This window comes from Pholcus phalangioides, unplaced genomic scaffold, assembly GCF_987345545.1.
Source record: "Pholcus phalangioides strain wild (caught in Gottingen) unplaced genomic scaffold, Ppha-v1.0 ptg000004l_1, whole genome shotgun sequence".
Classification (NCBI taxonomy): Eukaryota; Metazoa; Arthropoda; class Arachnida; order Araneae; family Pholcidae; genus Pholcus; species Pholcus phalangioides.
In genome coordinates this window covers 29,790,110-29,809,508 of record NW_028301597.1, presented here as the reverse complement: position 1 = coordinate 29,809,508, position 19,399 = coordinate 29,790,110, and the positions used below count along the sequence as shown (strand labels likewise).

The window sequence follows — 19,399 nt, the reverse complement described above, 5'->3', positions numbered from 1 at the left end:
ATGGGCCCACCCAGGGGCACAACTAGGGGAGGGTCACTGCCATCTTGAAGCATGGGTCCACTCAGGCACGGCCCGGGGGGCCTCAGGTGCAGATGGGACCTCATGATAATGAGATATGATTAACATTTTCGAGATTAAGCACGCAAATTGGTCAACAGGCATTTCTATAGTCAGTTATTGGGGGGAGGGGCACAGAAAAACCATTTTGTCAGGGACCCGAGGACGCTTCTAAGACAGTATTGGGGGATGTCTGAAGCCCAGGAGCTGAATCGGTGAAGGCTCCAAGTTTAAATTGTTTTTTCCATTCAAAATTACGGGGGGCGGGGGGGGGGGGGGTTGTCAAAATGGACACCTGCCCTAAGCGACATAATAAATCTTCGTTTCTAATTGTGGCCCTGGGCCTACACGGGTTAGTTATTTGAGACAGTCTGGCCCTTGCACCAGTGCCGCCTTAGCACCTCAGCCCCACCCGGACAAGACCAATGGGTCTGAAGCCAGGACCGTGCATCAGGGGGAAGGGGGTGCCCAGTGCCGTCTTAACGCATGGGCCCACCCGGGCACGGCCCTGGGGCCTCAAGAGAAAAGTGGGGCCTCACAAAAGTGAGATCTGGTTGAAATTTTCCAGAATTTGCCAGTAGGGCCTCGGAAAAACCACTTGGCCCGGGGGGGGCCCCCCTGATCCTCTTAAGACGGCCCCTCCGGGGGGGGGGCCCGAAGAAAGAGATTTTACTGAATCTTCCTGCCTGGTCAGAAATGCCTCCACTTACAAATTTTCATGCATAATCTCTAAAATCTTATTCAGATCTCATTATCGGGAAGGCCCCCCTCTACCCTTGAGCCCGGGTGGGTCCATGCGTTGGAGACGGCACTGCCTCAAGTGCAGGGGGGGGGGGCTGTGATAATAATGCGACCTGGTGATTAAGCACGTGAATTGGTAGGCGAGCATTCCTACTCAGATAGGGTGGCCCCCAAAAAAAATCGATTTCCCCGCGGGCCCCCGGGATGCTCTTCCACACACTCCGACGATTCAGTAACCGCTGACAAAACGACACGTCCACACAGACAAGACCCTGAGATGAGAAACACCTCCTCATCAATTTTACGATTTTTCCAGTCATTATTTGTCTTAAATAGCAACGACCGATTGATTTTCCCCTATGGAATAATACGATGCGGATCGTAAAGATCCGATATGTATTTCTCGTAAATGTACGATTATCTTCTTACAAACATTACACATTTGTTTCCTCCTCCGTTACCACTGCGATTGCCGGAACCCGACGGCCGCGTCAAACACATGTAACGTATCTCAAGGATTTTTTCTTTTATTCATTTCCTCGTAGGGATTTAGAAAAAAAACAAAAATGGTGAAAAAGAAACAGAGAAGCATTTTGTGTAATGACAGATGTAACGACACTGTCTTTAGTTGATGCGGCCGTTGTTGCGGGATGTCTCTCTCGTCTCGAGGAAATAGCTCACCATCAGCTGCTGCTGTCCTCCAGCTGACGCTGCTGGTCCTCCATCTAGCAGCATGGGCTGAATCTTCGTCCCTGTACGAAGTCGACGACCCTCTCTGGGAGCTGGACCCCAACAATTTCCAGAGGATCGTCTACGGCAAGAGCAACGCGTGGATCGTCGAGTTCTACAGCTCCTGGTGTGGACACTGCATCCGCTTCGCTCCCGAGTGGAGACACTTCGCCAGAGACATCGAGAGTGAGACATTCTTTTGATTTTGAAAATTTTCGGTTTCTGCCCCCCCCCCTCCGCCTGTGTGTTACCTTAATTTTGTCGCCCTTCACCCATTCTGGTTTAATTTTCTTGACCGGTCACTCATTGAATTCGCCGCCCCCTTCCCCCCCCCACCCTGTAAGTACGCCCATGTCTAAGTCCTCCTTTTGGTCACTCACGTGCTAGTCATGTAATGCTGTCTCAACATTATGGGATGCTTAGAAAAATGAGAAATAGTTGAATTTTTCAAGAATTTGTCAGGTATGCCCTCAGAAAAATCACTTGGTCCGGGGGGGGGGGGGGCTAGGATGCTCATGAAACTGCCCTGTGCTTGTGTACTCTTTTGATCACTTACATGCATGCCCCCTCCCAAAGGTGGGACTGACAGGACTCTGGGATAATTACCATCATTTGTTTTTTCATTATAAATTTACTACAGAAGGGCCCGTGAAAAGTCTGGATGGAGACCCACTGAATGTCCCGGCCTAGGGGCCCTGTGCCAGCATGTGGAAGCCATGTTTACATGCTTAAGTACTCTTTTTGGTCACTCACATGCTTGCTGACTCTTTTGGTCACTCCTATACTCACAAACCCTCTAGATCACTCTTTTGACCAATAGCCGTCAAAATTCCCATAATTTTTTCTGTTTTAGTTGTGGCTGGTTTTATTGGTCAAAATAGTGGCACCATCTATTGTAAAAATTGGAAAAGTGATGTTACTAAATGTGCCTGCACCGGTGTCTTCCTTTCTCAGTTTCAAATCTGGTAACCATAAAGGAGGCAGATAGCTTTAGATGCGAATGGAAGTTAGGCTGGGATCTTCAACTGTAAATGAAGCCGAGGTAGACATCTTCGGCTGTGAGTGGAGCTGAGGCGCACATCTTCAGTACAAATGAAGAAGAGAAAGACATCTTCAGCTTAAAATGAAGCAATGAGATAGATTTTTAGCTGTGAATGGAGCAAAGACATATTTACATCTGCGATTGGAGAAGGACATGCGCAGATCCAAAGTGGTGACTTTTTGCATAGGTTCTTTGGATAATCCCATATTTTATGGGACAGACAAATCTCCTCCATAGTATTTGGCTCTTGGGAGGGGTGATTATCCCTTCACTACCCCCCACTGGATCCACGCCTGGAATCAGACAATTGACTTTACTGGGGGACTACATAAATTTTGCCACCCCTTTGCCCATTCTAATCATGCTTCCCCCCTCCCACCATCTCTAAGGCCCTCATATGGTCATATGCATCCTTGCACACTTTCTGAGTCAATGTTTTGGTTGCTCACTGATCTGGTGCATCATTCTTTTGGTAGCTCATGAACATGGTTCCTTACTCTTTAGGGCACTCACATGCTTTCAAACTCTAGCATGTACATTCCCAACCTATGGCTGGGGGGGGGGGGGTAAATGTGTTTTCAGAGTCATCTGATGTGGCCCATCTGAACTCATTTTGTTAAAACCAGCACATTTACAGATCACCATAAAGTGACCTACTGTGCAGTTGCACGTAATTTTTACAAAATTAAGTTTGTCCCGGAGGCCAAGGTTGAGCATATAGGCCTATGCTGTAAGAAAATATGGTTTGCTCCGAAAAAATTATTTGGTGTTTGTAATGCAGCTTAAATTGGCCCATGTGCTTTGTTAAACTATCAAATTTTGCCTATGCTGTATCTAAAGTTCTCGAGGTACCCACCGTAACAATCGGCAAGTACTTGGGTTTATGGTAATTGATAAATAGTTAATATAAATATCAATTTATTTCTTTTATTTACAGACTGGAAGAATGTTGTTGAAATAGGCGTAGTAAATTGTGCCGATTCAGATAACACAAATCTATGCAGGACATATGATGTACCCGGCTATCCAACAATAAAGGTAAAATTTAATTTTTGCTGCTCCGTAAATTATTTCTCTTATCTATTCATTTTTTTGCCAGTTTGCTAATTATTCCTCTTATTTATGAATTTTTTGCTGGTCTGCAAATACTTTCTCTACTTCAGCGGTTCTCAACTGGTGCTCCGTGTGCAACTCCCAGGGGCTCCGTGGCGACTCTAGGAAAATTAAATGAATCAGTAGATTTGATAGATAAGTAACTAAGAGAGGCCTACAAGGTTCTGCCATAAAAATTATTTATTAAGTTATTTTCGCTGGCCCAGTTTTAAAAAGGTGAAAACAATAATAAATAACTGATTAACCTATAAACTTAACTGCTAACCTATATAACTATGCTTTCTATAATGTAGTTTATTCCTACTCCCGACAGACCAGACACGACCCAGGCTCTGTCCCTCCCGGGATATAAGCCTTTTACCCATGAGGGTTGGATCGCACTGGGCGAAACAACTATTCCTACTCCTGGCACATATTCAGTCTTGTAACGTAAAATCCTGTATAATGGTACTTTTCTCTGGTTGTTAGAGTATCACTTTATGCAGGAGTTTCACTGTGCAGTTAAAGCATCCCAAAACAGTTTTGAATTTGACTTGTTTCTGAATTTTTTATTTTGTCTATGTTCTTTGTACGAACTTTTCCTTCTTTTGCAAACAGTTATTTCCTAGTCAAGTCGGTTCCGGAGATAGAGGTACAAGAATTGAAGGTGGCCGTGAGATGTCACACATTAAGCACTCTTTGATTGAATTCCTCCAAGAGAATGGAAATAGAACTATACCTTCTCACTGGCCTAATTTGAGAGAAATCGAGTAAGTATTCAGTTTTAATTACTGTCAGGTCACGGTTGAATGATTTCCTTGGTTCAATCAATTTTTTTTTTCTCAAGTGCCTTTGTGAATATTTATGGTCATATCTCATGTAAGAACAAAACTCCCCTATCCGTTGGTTAAATTGTGTTTAGACAGTACATTGACCTACGTTAGTTGATAGCAAAGTCTGGATGTTTCACAAGGTGTCTCAAAACTTATCTACCTCCAAAATCAGAGGGGCTACAGCGCACATCTTGGATCACAAATGAATTTTCTGGGTAATTTAAAGTGCGCCCAACGGTGCCAAAAAAGGGGAGAAAAAAAATCCAAAAGTGACCTAGAAGCGAGAGAGGAAAAATATCTCTTGTGCACATAATACTGTTAGTGAGGGGAAAAAAAAACTCTTTTTTTTTGTTTTTTCTTCCGTAATTGCTTGTGACTAGAAGGGGGAAAAATTTCCCTTTTGCTCCTCATGATGTGATCAAGGTTGTCATATTTTGGAGATCTCTCAACATGGAGATTGCACACACACACACACACATATATATATTCCCTCAATAACTGGATTTTGACCTTGGGTTCCCATTGCAAAAATTGTTTGTCTTGATGTATACTATCACCTCTCTCATTTTAATGGTGGAGTTCTGGGACACTCATGCACATAAATATTTGTCTTTATATTTATATTCATTTGTTGGCTTTTAACTGAGGAATCAAGGTATTCTTATAAAATCAGTTCCATGCACATATTCGCTTTTGATTTATACTTGAGAATGATCCTAATTAAACTGACAACTTTCTTGCAGGAGCTTCAGTTTGACAGATTTTTGGAAAGAAGTTCAACCCACAGCAAACACAGCATATATTATCATCGAAAATCCAGATTCCTATCTGGGAAGAGAAGTAGGTTTTCCCTTATCTGATGCTACTTCAGATTTAATTAATTTACATTTGGTTGTAAGTTCATTTACCAATGGTGCAAAAAAATGTGAAGAGCAATTTAGATATTTAAAAAAGTTACCAATTTAGCTGCGACAGAGGTTCAACACTTACTAATTGGTATTAGAAAACATGTACAACAAAAAATCAGGACATATAGATGAATGAAGGGGTAGAGAAGACATGAAGTAATAGTTCAGTGATGTAAAATTATATCATTAATTTTGGGAGGGAGGGGGAATATATAAAGGGTTGAGAATCGGTGATCTAAGTCACTAGAGTGAAATTTTTCATAGCAGAGCGTTCTTTCTAAAAACGTCCCAAAAATCAATTTTTCTTGAAATACTTTTTTGCTCATAAGACACTTTAGAGAATTAAGTGTCTTACAAACAGAAACCATTAAAAAAAAACATGCAAAAATCTTTGGAAGCTTTCAGGGAAGAAAGCTAGCTTTTTTTATGAAAAGTTACACTCTAGTGGCTTAGACCGTTTTGGTTCTGAACCCTCCACATGATCCAAACATTTTTGCATCATTTAAAATATTTCTTTTGTCTGGATCTTCAGAAACAACTCCTTGTGCACCACAGAGTATGTCATGAGGCTTACAAACGTAAATAAGAAACATTATATGATTCAGAGAAAAACTTGACATTGCAATACAGCTTAATGCAGAAAATAAAAGATAAATCATATCATCTATATATATGTGCAATAAAAACATGATGCCAATTCAGAAGCACAATGTGCTACCAACAGATGTCATAGCATATCAATGTGAATAGAGAAAAAAATTACACAATATACACACACATCAAGATTGTGTAAATTTTTTTTCCTATTCACACTATCTTATGGCGTCTATGGCAGCATATTGCACTTCTGAACTAGCATCGTGCCATACAATTACATGGTTTAGTTTATATAGACAGGATGCCAGCACTAACCCCATTTCACTGGCAAACCATTGATCTTGGAGGTATACTTCCAATAAGAAAAAGTATCTAAACATTTAGACCTCAGATGCATTATTTAGGTTTCAAGGGATTCTATAGTTATTAAAGTAAAATTAAAAATTAACTTTTTATACGGACACCCTGTGCCCAAAAATTCAATTATAAAGTTATTGCCCTGTCTCTCATAATTTTCTCTCCAAGAAAAGAAGTTCCATGTTTTTAAGAGGCAATATTCGCTGAGATATTTGAATTTGAAAAACTGAAAAAAGGTGGAAGGGGAAAACAGCATAAACGAGGGTAAAAAGTTTTCTTGTTATGTTTTACTATTTTTTCCGAACTTTCTCCTTTTTCAAATTTAAATATCACAGTGTATATTGTATTTAGAAACCTGACATTTTTTTAACTGGCATCAAGAGAGAAATCAAAAATATTTTTAAATTGGGTTTTTTAGGGATAGTATTAAAAGTTCATTTTTTTAATAACTATAATCCCTTGCAACATGAATGATGCACCTGAGTTAAACATATTATTCGGATACTTTTTCTAATTTGAAGTATGTATGCCTCTACAATCAACGGTTCACCAGTAAAATGTGGTGCATGCTGGTAGATAGGCACCCTGTATATCTTTTATTTTTTGTATTAAGCTTTATTGTAATGTCAAGTTTTTCTCTGAATCATGTAATTTTTGTTACTTACGTTTGCAAGCCCCGTAGCATACTCTATGGTACATGAGGAGTTGTTTCTGTGGATCCAATTAAAAAACATGGTTCAAAAATGTTTGGATCATAAATTTCCAAAATCAATGACGTTACTACCATTGACCTATTACTTCTCTACCTTCATCCTTCTGTCTGTTCATCTCCTTTATTATACATGTGTTCTAATAGTAATTATTACTTGTTGAACATCTGTCATAGCTAAATTGATAATTAATTAAATATTTAAATTGCTTTTCACATTTAATTTCCATACACATATTTTTATATGCTTAAACTCAACCATAAATAGTTTATGTTTATCTTCAAATTCTTCAACATTTGTTGAATTAGTGTTTAAAATCATTCTTTTATGCAATATTAGGTTATCTTGGATTTGTCCATCGAAAGAAATGTCATTGTTCGTAGAACGCTGAACACGAACAATCAGTTATTGGCTGAGCTGGATCCAGATTATTCTAATACCTCACTTGTTTTCATTAGTGTGGACAAAAATGGCCATAAAGAGGTTCTATACAGGTAAGTATAACTGAATATTTATAGTTCTTATTTACAAATCTTGATCTTTATAAACACATTTTATCCTATTCAGTGTTAAGCCTTCCTCACGCTGGAATACTCTAATTGATCTTGGAGTAGTATTTAGCTATATTTAGTATTTACCGCAATACTGGTTGACTAAATGAATAGAGTGCCCCCATTCATCCTCACATGGCATAAAAACTTAGCAGACAGAAGAAATTTAATTTTTTTTCCAGTTCGCCACCTTCACATGATTACAAGAAAATTTGGCAATTTTGGCATTATTTGATGACATTTATTGATAACTCGACTATTTATTAGTGTATATATGTTACTGCCAAAGCCAGAATTGTGGCCAATATGCAACAGGGCCAGCCACTTTGCGAGTTGGCTAAGAGTTTTGGCTGAAGTCAGTCTCTTACCAGTGATATTTTCCCTAACGAACTCGAGGCGACCACCGATAGACAGCGCCTTCACTTCCAACCCATCTCACTAATAGCAGTAAATTGCAATATAGCGATATGGCCAGAGTTGGTGTTTGGCGAAGTAGTAGTCTCTTACCAGTAGTGCAGAAAATCGTCTTGTATTTGAGAGGAATGTATGAGTGAGAAATCACTTTTCACTGCAAATTTAATACTGTTGTCTTGTTAAAAAGTTGTGAAAACAGTGTTTCCCATAACATACTTAGTATAAGTGAGATGCAAATGTGGTTATTCAGATCAGTGGAAAATTCAATTTTTCTGTTTTAGATCAATCAACAACATAAATGGTTCAAAGGTACGGGACAGCATATTTGAAATGGTTACTGGAAATGAACGGGTTAAGAAACCGCCTGAGGTATCAACACCAGATCCTGATAGTGACACGTAAGCATTACCTGTATTTATAACATTAATGAATTTCAGTTTTACGTGGTTGCATAAATAACAATTTAGAAATAATTCAAAAACTTAATTACACAATCATGTTACCATAAATGTGATAAATCAAAATGAAATAAATAAATAATAAATATAAATAAATATTATATATAAATCAAAAAATAAAAATGTGTTACCATAAATGTTATGCATAATAACCAGATTGATCATATGTACGGCAATAACCACATCAGAGAGGAAAGACACATAATTATAATATTTATTTTCAAGATCTTGAATATTTGCTTCTTTAATGTATTTTAATTAATGAAAATTTTATTTTATTTCCAAAACAGTCCTGTGTAAGTATTTTCAATTTTTTTTTTTTAATGCAGTGTTACATCAAAAAATAATAAAACTCATGAATCATTATTGATAAACTTGTTTATATATTTGTTGAAATCATAAATCTTGTTTTAATGCTTAGGGTTTCTCATAACCATATATTCATGGTGGACATAGAGAATGCTGTACGATACGCACTGTACCAGGAAGTGTCTGCTCATGAACTCATCAGTGGTGAAAAATTATCTGCTTTAAAGTCATTCATCGCAGCAATTAAAAAGGTATAGATTACAAATATTAATCTTAAATATGCTAATAATGCAGTATTTACATCTTTTTTGTATATATATATATCTTAAAAAAAGGAAGTAGCATTTAAAAGTTAATACAGAAATTGGACTTTATAATTTGGCTGTGTGCTAGTCCAGCCCATTCAATAATCTAGCGTTTTTTTAGGCGGGTTTTCTTCGAGTACAAAAGAGGAAAACATGTTACTGTATATCTTTGCGCAGAAGTTTATATTATTTAAATGGTCTTTTTCAATTGACTTCCAGTAATCCTGCACACCCTGGTCAGATATGTGCTGGATTAGTGAGAGTCTACTGTAGTTTCAAAAGAACAAGGGGAAAAAAAAATAAATTTTAGAAGCATGTACTGATAAAACTTTAAGATACATATGCCTCACAAAGTAGGATGTTTTGTATTGTTCTGCAAGGAACCTTCAACTGACTGAAAATATGGCACTGAAAATTTTTCCTTAAAATTTAACGTGGAGAAAAAAGTTAACCATTATGAATTTTACTTATCTATTTTTATGATAAAGAAATATTCCATCTCTATGTGTCATCATTGACTTTTACTCCATTTTTGCTCATTAGTCTAAACTGTACTACCCATTTTTACACAATTTATTTTTACTTTCAGTATTTTCCTGGAACAGTAAATGTGAAATCCTATTTGACCAAACTCAATGAATGGATCAGTAATCACAGAGGTAATATTACTGGAGCACGATTTGCACAGAAGTTGGATCAAATAACGGTAATTTTGTAATATTTGCTTGTTTCTTTGTGGTTTTTTGTGTAGATAATTTGATCGGAGTATCAAATATATTCCATAGTTCAGGGGTTCTCAAACTGTGTGCCTCCCTGTGTGATGACCCTGATAAAGGTTTTTCAAAAATATTTTCCATTAAAAAGCTCTGGGGAGCCAACAGATCTCATGGATAAGCATGGAATAGGGAAAAGGGGTGCCTTGAGTGGAAAAAATTTGAAAACCCCTGTCATAATATGAAAATTTTGAAGTTTTTCCTTTAATGAACATCACATAGTAGTCTAGTGTAGTACACGAAATGCAGAAAATAAGTCTGTTAACCCTTTCACACTACTAAATTATAAAAAAAAAAGAATTATCATGTAAATTCTTTAGTAGGTCATTTTAGTAATCATCTAATTAAGGCCTAAAAACAACAAAAAAATTATTTAGTACACAATGATTTAATTAACCTGGTACTTGAAAGTTTTGTTATCACTATACTGCATTACACAAAAGTGTGATGCAGTAAACACATTTACAGAGGGGGTGAAACATGTAATGGAATTTTATCAAGTAACATACTATAGAGTATTAATTATAGAGATGGCTATGAAGTGGTTAGAACAACAATAAGAATGTGATGCTGTCCGATTGCTCTCTTTAAAATGCTTGCGAGATTTAGCAGTAAAATTGAGTGTCTCTCAACTCTAAAGGAAAAAAACATTTACTTTTCTTAAACTCTACTTTAATGGACATTTTGAACTTGTCAAACTAGGCCAGTCAGTTCTGTTATTTGTAAGATGCGTGATACAAAATGTATACAGTTTTGTGTTTAATATCACCATGCCTTTGTTTCATATTGCTCCTATGACACTGGTACAATTTTTTTTTTTCTGTGAACGATCAGTTATCCGAACACCCCCAGTCCCCAATTGTTTCAGATAATCAATGCCCTACTGTATTATTGAACATAAACCAATATTCCCACACTTGTGCTGTCATTTGGTAATTGGAAGGAATTACACAGCCTTCATACTTCAAAATACCAATATCCAATAACGTATGTATGGGATTAAAAAGTTAATGTTACTTTAAAATACTATCAGTAGTAAAAAACGTAAAGATTTAAAAAATATATATGAAACTGTTTTATTTTTATGCGATGTCTCATTCATTTTGCTTTAAATTGGAGATACGATTAATTTCTGTCGATTAATTTATCATTTACCTACAATTTTTGCATTTCTTGCATTTTTCAGACCGAAACTGATTACTTGCCAAAAATGCGTCCATATGTTGGCTGTAAAGGGAGTAAACCAAACTATCGAGGGTATCCGTGTTCATTGTGGACTTTATTCCATACCTTGACTATTGAAGCGTATGAGGAATACCAAGATAATGCAATGTGTAAATGTTTTGCAAATTTTCCAATACTTATAGTGATGTTAATGTTGAAAAATTCTATATTCCATCATCTACTGTTACAAAATGTTTTGATCTGCAATTTTCTATGAAAAGCTTATGTATTGAGAATAATCCCCAATTTGGTGAAAAAATAATATTTTGATTGCCGAAAGATCTGTTATTTTTGAATGAGCAGTGCAATTGTGAAAAATAACTTTCCTCGTCACTTGGAACCTTTCAATCTAACTTTCTGCACCATCTCTTGCTCAAAAATTTCAGAAAATCATTCGTATCTATCTGGTTTTTGTAGTCCACGGGTGTAGTTTTAGATTAAAACAGAGGAATAAAAAAGTAATCCTACCCAAAGGTGTGGAGGAAAATCTTCAATGCATATTATCAATAAACAAGCGGCAGAGGAAAATGAAACATAGAATTTTTGAAACACAAGAGTAATGCAAAATTTTCCAAACTCATGAACACAAAGGAGATTTCTGAAAATGAGTTACGGTAACGCAGTGTAAATCATAGTTGACTTGGTCATCATGTGACAAGTTAAAAAGGTTTCCCTCCATTGAATTTGGTATTGCACTAATTACAGGAATGATAATTAAGTTATCAAGGTCGCACTGTACTCTGAAAGAAAAAAAGCTTTGGGTTATAAATGAAGCAGGGATTGACTAATGTCAGGCACCAGGTCGCCATGGTGACTATAAAATCTGTATTATCTAAAATTTTCTATATCTAATCACTAAATCAGTCTAAGAATGTCAGAAAATTTTCTGATTTCATAATGACATGTCTTCCAACATGAAAAGAGGATCATGTTAAATTTCAGGAAAGTTGAAAAAATATTGACTGTTTTTCTTGGGGGGAGGGGGGAACCAACTATTGTTTAGTCCTGAGAAATTTGTCTGGCACCTAAATTTTGTTTTGCTGATTTGTCAAGCCCTGGTTTGAAGTATCGAAAAATTAGGTAATTTGCATATTAAAACTTCATAAATTTACCCTGTAGTAACATAGAAAATACCAAAGGAAAGATATAGATATAGATAATTAAAATTGACTGAAAATTGAAAATCTCAATACACATTTTGATTGCCTAGGTAAAAAGCTATCATTTTGTTTTGTGGAATATTTCTTAGATAAAAAATAGTCAGTGGCAATATTCCACCCAGCCAAAATTACATTCACATGAATGCCGAAATTGCATATTACTTTCCACAACTTTGTACTTTTTACCTGGGTACTTGAAGCATTATTTCTTGAAGGGATATGATTGCCTATGGACATGTAGTTGTTATTCTTTAATATTTATATTAATAACTTTAACTGAAATGAATGAATTTGTTTTGTAGTGATAAAAGATTCCCCGCAGAAGATCCTACATGACATTCGAGGCTACGTCAAGCATTTCTTTTCTTGCCAGCACTGCTCAGAACATTTCCAGAAAATGTCTTCAAACCTCGAATTGGAAGCAGCTTTTCCAAGAGACAGTGTGATATGGTTGTGGCAAGCCCACAACAGAGTGAACAAGAGGCTTGCGGGTGATGTGACTGAAGATCCCAAGAACAAGAAAATCCAATTTCCATCGGAGGACTCTTGTAAGAAGTGCAGGATGGGCCCAGATGTCACATTGAGTGATATTCCATGGGACCAGAGTGCAGTGCTCAGATATTTGCGCTATTTCTACAAAAGGGAGCGCATTGAAATCATCAATGAGACAGATGACACAGAGAATGAGATAGCTGGTAACCAACCTATTGGTGGCTTCACCATGGATAATAGTGCTTTGGTAATGTCATTTAATAACTCTTATAATAATAAGCCACAGTGGAATTTTCGCATTTTCACTAACATTGATGTCAGTTTGTGCTTTTCTTTATACCTCGTATCTGCTTTACTGTTGATTGTGATATACCTGCTGTTTTATCGTTTAAGCAGGCGCAGAAAAGTTCGCTATAGAAATTATGTTATGGTATATCCTTAGGTTTAAAAAAATATTGTTATGGACATCAGAGATATTTAATATATGTGATATATACAAGGATCATTTTCACGAAATAGAACGAACTGGTGTCAGCAATTTACATAAAATTTATTGAGTTTTAGAACTTTTTTTTTTAGTTATTTCCTACTGGTATTTACCATATTCTAAAGTGTATAAAGAACCCTTTTCTGCCAAAAAAAGGGGTTAAAAAAATAGGGTGTTTCTCATACATGAATAAGAATATAGACATTAACAAATTCTTCACAATTTACAATGAGAGTGACTCTGAGGATGATAATGAACTACCTGATGTGGCTGATGGTGATGTATTACATGAGGAATTTAATGGTTTTAATGATGAATGAAAAACATTCTTTTTATTTTAAGATATAAAAATCTTCGAAAACTTTTTCCGAATTTTATATAATCTAAACAAATCAGGGGATTTCTTATACATGTTGAAATACAATAACCTACATTTTAAATGCATGCCCATCTCTATTATTTTCTCATCTATAGAATTTTGTGATAAGTTAAACCAAATTCGTTTTTTTTCCCCCACAAAATGTTTTTCCTCCTAAAATTCCTAATTTGTTGCTAAAATTTGCTAATAAGAGGAAATTGGATGCTTCTATAAACCTCATGTTAAACTTTTTCATGAAATCATTTTAACAAACGATAAATTACATAAATGTCCAGCAAATATCAAATTCAAGGAAGCATCTTCGAAAAAAAAAAACTGCTTTAGAATAGTCGGACAGCATATGGTAATTAAAAATACAGAAATGTCCAGTGAAATATAAGTAATATGGTCACCTTATGTATTACTTCTTATCAGGGTTTAAGCTACGGCCACATTTTTTGCAAAATGCGAAAGAAAATTGTGGAATGGGAAAGAAGTAGTAGCCACTTTTGCAAAAATGCGTACAAGAGGTACAAAATGATTAGAAATCCAACCTTCAATCATTAGCATTGTACCATTTTCCTAAAGCTTCCCTCCCCCCATTTCCGCTTTTTTGCTAAAGAAATTTTTTATCTAGCTCAAACCCTGCCTCTTAGGCTAGTTCTTATCATTGGCCGTAAAAAAAATGTCATGCAAAAGTATGTTTGCCAGATTTTTAAGTGGGTTACAGGTATTTTTACCTATTGGGGGGGGGGAAGACATGATTCCCAAATATCCAGGAGTGAGACCCTTTCTACTTCTTGAACTTGTAGAATGATTTTGATCAACAGTAACTCTATTAAATTTATAGGATATAAAATTTCATGAGTAAGGTGGATTTTTGTAACTCTGGGCTGGATACCCATTAGCTTTCCTCTCTTATGGATTGGGGAGGGGGTTTCTATAGGCTCTACTGGGTTCTGAAATGTCATGTTTTTGCTTTGCTCACCATAATTTCACTTGAATGTTTCACATCTGTATGTTTTCACTTGTTTGTGTCCCCCCTTTAATCACTTTGTTGTGCCCTAGCATTGAATAACCCCTAGAAGGGTTTCACTATGAGGTTGGAGGTGATAAATATTGAAGAAAATGCAGATCTCTTGGTTGCAACATTATATCGTGGTAATCTCTGATCTAAAGACTTCATGTTCTGATGAAACATTAAGTTATAAATCCCCAGGTCTATGTAATATAAGACCTGTTTCGTGATGCGCCAGAGTTGGTACAAGCTGACATCATGTGTAACATCATTGCTCAAACAGAACCGAGTGGGCCCCGGTTTGTTACCTTGTTAATCAAGATAGTTCGCAGTCGCTGAACTGTTCATTTTAATTAATTATTTCCAAAATTATCTTTTCGATTATTGCCAATAGTATCTGTTTATTTATTAGCTTGCTTCGTTTAGCCATTTTTACATTTGTATTAAGTTTTGCCAGGACCGTCTTAAGAGCATCATAGGCCAAGTGGTTTTCCTGAGGCTCTACCTGGCAAATTCTCGAAAAATTCAACTACTTCTCATTTTTATGAGGCCCCCGGGCTGTGCCCATGCGTTAAGACTGCACTGAGTTTTGCATATCCATTTCAGTTGAATCACATATGTTAACTTTTATTGGGTTGATTGAAAGCCAGCTCGAGACCAATAATTTAAATTATATTTTTAACTTTCTGATAATTTTTGATTAGCTTTTTGTTTTTATTTGAATTGGGTGTAGCTTTTAGAAGCCTTGGAATTCATTATTACCAATACAACAGCAACATAAAAACATGGGAAGCAGATATAAAAAAAATCTTAATATATAATGCTTGAAGTTTTTATTTTGAATGCTAATATCAAAAGATATATTACTTTCCAATTATTTTTTGGATTTAACAGCCATTTCTTAGCTTATAGAATATAAAAAAGATTTCAAAAATACCTACCACACATCTACTTGTGACATTAAAACAACACCATGAATGAGATAACTCACTTAAAAACAGTAAAATAAGCAACTAAAATGTGAAAAGCCACTTCAGTTCAGCTGTCTCGAGTGCTGATGTTGTCGTCTGCTGAAAAAGTGTTTGAGCTGTGACGTCACACAACTCAAATCATATATACGTCACATAGCTCTAACACCACACCCACTGAGCCAAGTCATCAAGCGCGACTTCAAAGGGATGTGCAACAGCTCATTGTTCAGGGAGGTGATCTGGCTTCAATAATTTAAGACATAATTTCTTAATTTAAAAAATAATTTTTTATTGACATTGTTAGATATTAACGGCACACAGGCCTAATTGACTTTTACATGCTTTGGTGTTTAGCGATTGACTGATTCTTCTATTTTCCCTCCTGCACACACACACACAGATCGTCCATGATGTCACAGTGCTCAGTTCTTATTTGTTGGAGGTGGCACTGCAGATGAAACAGGTCTTATACTATATAGCCCTGATAAATCCCACCACAGAATTGACAAAAATTGAAGTAAGAAAGGCAGAAAAAAAAAGAGTGTGGGGGAAAAAAATAGTTTGAAACATGAGTGACTGCCTCTCTCTCTCCAAGTTGAAAATCAGCTAGCGAAATATATAGAACATGTGAATGTTAAGCATCAGTATCTAGTCATTAGTGCTGAAATATCAAACTCAAATTTGCCTATCTCTCAACATACTCTGGAATGAAATTAAATTCATTCCGTGAATTTTGAACAAACTCAACTATATTTTGTGTATGGACAGGCAAAAAAATGTCACCAAGATTTTTTGTGCGTTCCAATTTTGTCCTATTTCGTGAGAATGACCCAAAAATATTTTTATGTTGAAAAGATCTGTATATATATATTTTAATCACGTGGGAAAGCTTGTCGAAATTATTCGTCAAAGTGGAGAGACTAATATATTTCTTTTTTCTTGTTCTAGTATTTTTAATCTATATTTTTATCAATCATCCAATAAAAATTTTTGTGCAGTGTTTTGAAAATTTTGATTGTACGGATTGAGCTGAAATTGATATTTATGAGCTTCAAAAGCTCGCAAACAGCTGATCTGATTGTTATTCATGCAGCATTATTGGTGTTGCAAAAATTTATTTTATGGGTTCACACCTGATAAGGTTTGGGGAAAAAAATGCTATTAAATTTATGATAGCAATTGTTTGTTGATGAGAATTTTTTAGTAAACATAATGAGAATTTTTGTCAGAAAATATTTAAAGCAAGGGATGACTGCCTTTGTTTTTTCCAGAGATACAAAAATTTGTATGTTTGAGAGTACCGAAGGCATTAGTCGTTGTGATCAAGAATGATTTGTTGGCCAAAATATTATGTTGACTTCCCAGTCTTGTTATCCTTGTTTTGTTTGTGATTATAATTGTTTGTACAGTAAGTTATTTTTATCTCGCACTCAAAATTACATCAACATATTTATATAAAGAATAGATGTGACGTATGCAACGAAATTTAAATTGGATTCTTCCCATACGTTTTTGTGAAATGTTTTTAGCTTAATTAGTAAGTATGCAAGTCATTGTTGTAAGTTGTTATTGTAGCAAAAGAAAGTTTTAAAGCATGATTTATCTTTATCCTCCCATTTAAGAAAGATACAGGGCTCCCACTCAAAAAATTAGGAAAAGGTGCCCCATTCAGACCAAAACATAATCACAGCACAGTAAAAAAACATCGCTCAAGAAATTTTTTTTTTTCATAGCATTATTTCAGGATTATATAAATCTAAAAAAAAAAGTGACAAAAATGACTTGGTAACAAAAACCGGAACACTTTACTGTGCTGTCCCATCCTTTTTTTAAAGGGATTTGCTTACATTTTTTACTGTTCATTTTTGGAAAATGAAGCCTTTTAATTTCTAGCTCTTTGCAGAGTTTTGTAATGCCTCTGCATGTTGTAAAAATACAGAAGACAATTGAATGCTACTGGGCAACATCAGAAGCACAAAACCTAGAATAGGTCTATGTATCCAACTGTTTTGTTGTGCAACCTGTATATAGAATGTGCACCATAATTTTGAATAATAGTGTTAGTTACTGTTCAGTTGGCCCAGGTCTTTGACCCACCTGCTCTCCTCATTGAGACACTGCCACGATCTGGTAAGAAGGCCATACCATACAATGAATAGTCAGAGACCATGGAGTAGTAAATACAAAATTACTTTTTCCATCCAGACAAATGTTTGACTACTCAAAACATTGACACAAAATGAGTATTTGAATCCTCAAACTAAGCAAAAGAAAAATTAATAAACCAAATGGTCCACACAGATTCCTTAATAATCCAGGGCCATCATTTCAGCTTTTTCCGGGGGGGGGGGGGGAGCAAAGCACATGTACTCAATGTATGTATATATATTTGTATATATATACCATTTTTAGTGTGTTTTTGAAAGCCACCCCCCCCCCCCTAAATGACGGGCCTGAAATAATCTGAAAAAACAATATATAACTTTTGCTTTGGCATAATCATTAATTGCAATCTACTGCATTTGTATTATTTGGCAATATATCTGATTCCCCCTCTTCATTTAAAAAAAATTACTCAAATTTTGTTGACAGAATTTGATAAAAAGGTAGGATAAAAAAAAATCTAGAAAGTAGGACAAACACATGAAGTTGCACAGGATTGAATGCACAGGAAAAGGGAAATTCATAATTTGACAGAGAAGATGTCACTTCTGATTTTTTTTCAGGGAGGGGGGATATTTTTAATAAACACTATCTGATGTTTTTTAGATGAAATAACATTTTTTTCAAACAACCCTTTCACATTGGAAAAATTCTAGATCAGTGTTTTCAAAATTGGGTGATATTGTCTCTTTGATGGAGCAGATTAGGAAGGGGGGGGGGGATAGAAACTATATATTACACATGGATACAATAAGGATTACCATTTGACTTTGAAGGCCAGACCTTGATACCATTTTAATCACAGGCCTTTTGGGATCCACAGTGAAAGAGCGTAATGTGTGGTAACTGCTGTTTGACCAAACAGCACTTGTATGAACAATAATTTATTTCATTTTAAAAAAATTAGGTTTGAGATCATGGGCCACATAACGAATAATGGTTTCCATAAATATTGTAGGTTTGCTGAATCCTCTGAGAGAGTAAATATTTGAATAGCAATTCTTCTGGTGCTTTATATTGTCATAATGAGGTTGTTTTTTTTTAAAGCTTTTTGGGTGATATTTAAAATAGATTTGATTCCAAAAAAATCCCATACGTTAGGATGGCATAGAATATTAACGTTGTTATAATAAGTTTCTCGTCAGTAAAATTTTATTTTGCATGTTTTTTCACAGTAAAGATCTCGTTATCTCCTAATATGTGGTTATTGTCATTTCAGAACGACGGGACTCGAGATATTCCCCAAGTTCTATTCCAATTGCTCAGTGTGTTACCCATTTTAAGATATGCAAACAGTTTGTGAGTACATGGATATGTATAATATAATATCGTATAACTTGCATTTTTTCTTAACACAAACCTGTTTTAATTTCCTTATTAGAATTTTTTGAATGTTATAAAAAACACCTTTTTAAACAATGTTTTTTCATGCACAGATTCCTACATGTGAACTTGAAATATTACTATGCGAATACTCATTAAATGTTTGTGGACAAAAAATTGTTTTCATTTTTAATTTTGTTGATTTCATATTTTTTAATAAAGATTTAAGCATTAGTTTTGTTGTTCATGTTGTAGTTTTGAAACTCAAAGTTAAGAAGATTATGAAATGTATCTACGACTTCATGTTCTGCCATGGTTTGGGAAATT

At 35.5% G+C, this 19,399-nt stretch overlaps 1 protein-coding gene across 1 annotated transcript; it reads left to right on the top strand.

Annotated features, from left to right (window-relative positions):
* The first annotated feature begins 1,254 nt into the window (after window positions 1-1,254).
* Window positions 1,255-19,306, top strand: LOC149087065 (sulfhydryl oxidase 2-like). Its single transcript, XM_089231293.1, has 11 exons — window positions 1,255-1,713; window positions 3,507-3,607; window positions 4,280-4,431; window positions 5,238-5,334; window positions 7,406-7,560; window positions 8,313-8,429; window positions 8,911-9,049; window positions 9,693-9,809; window positions 11,063-11,210; window positions 12,563-12,999; window positions 18,969-19,306. Exons 1-11 carry the CDS (start codon window positions 1,449-1,451, stop codon window positions 19,050-19,052), a joined length of 1,812 nt encoding a protein of 603 aa, XP_089087419.1. The 5' UTR covers window positions 1,255-1,448; the 3' UTR covers window positions 19,053-19,306.
* The last annotated feature ends 93 nt before the right edge of the window (window positions 19,307-19,399 follow it).

Excerpts from the sequence above, each read along its gene's own strand:
- LOC149087065 (XM_089231293.1), top strand. The coding sequence starts at position 1,449 with ATGTCTCTCTCGTCTCGAGGAAATAGCTCACCATCAGCTGCTGCTGTC. Across the intron at positions 11,211-12,562 it reads ATACCAAGATAATGCAATGT|TGATAAAAGATTCCCCGCAG; the intron begins GTAAATGTTTTG and ends TTTGTTTTGTAG. Across the intron at positions 13,000-18,968 it reads CCATGGATAATAGTGCTTTG|AACGACGGGACTCGAGATAT; the intron begins GTAATGTCATTT and ends TTGTCATTTCAG.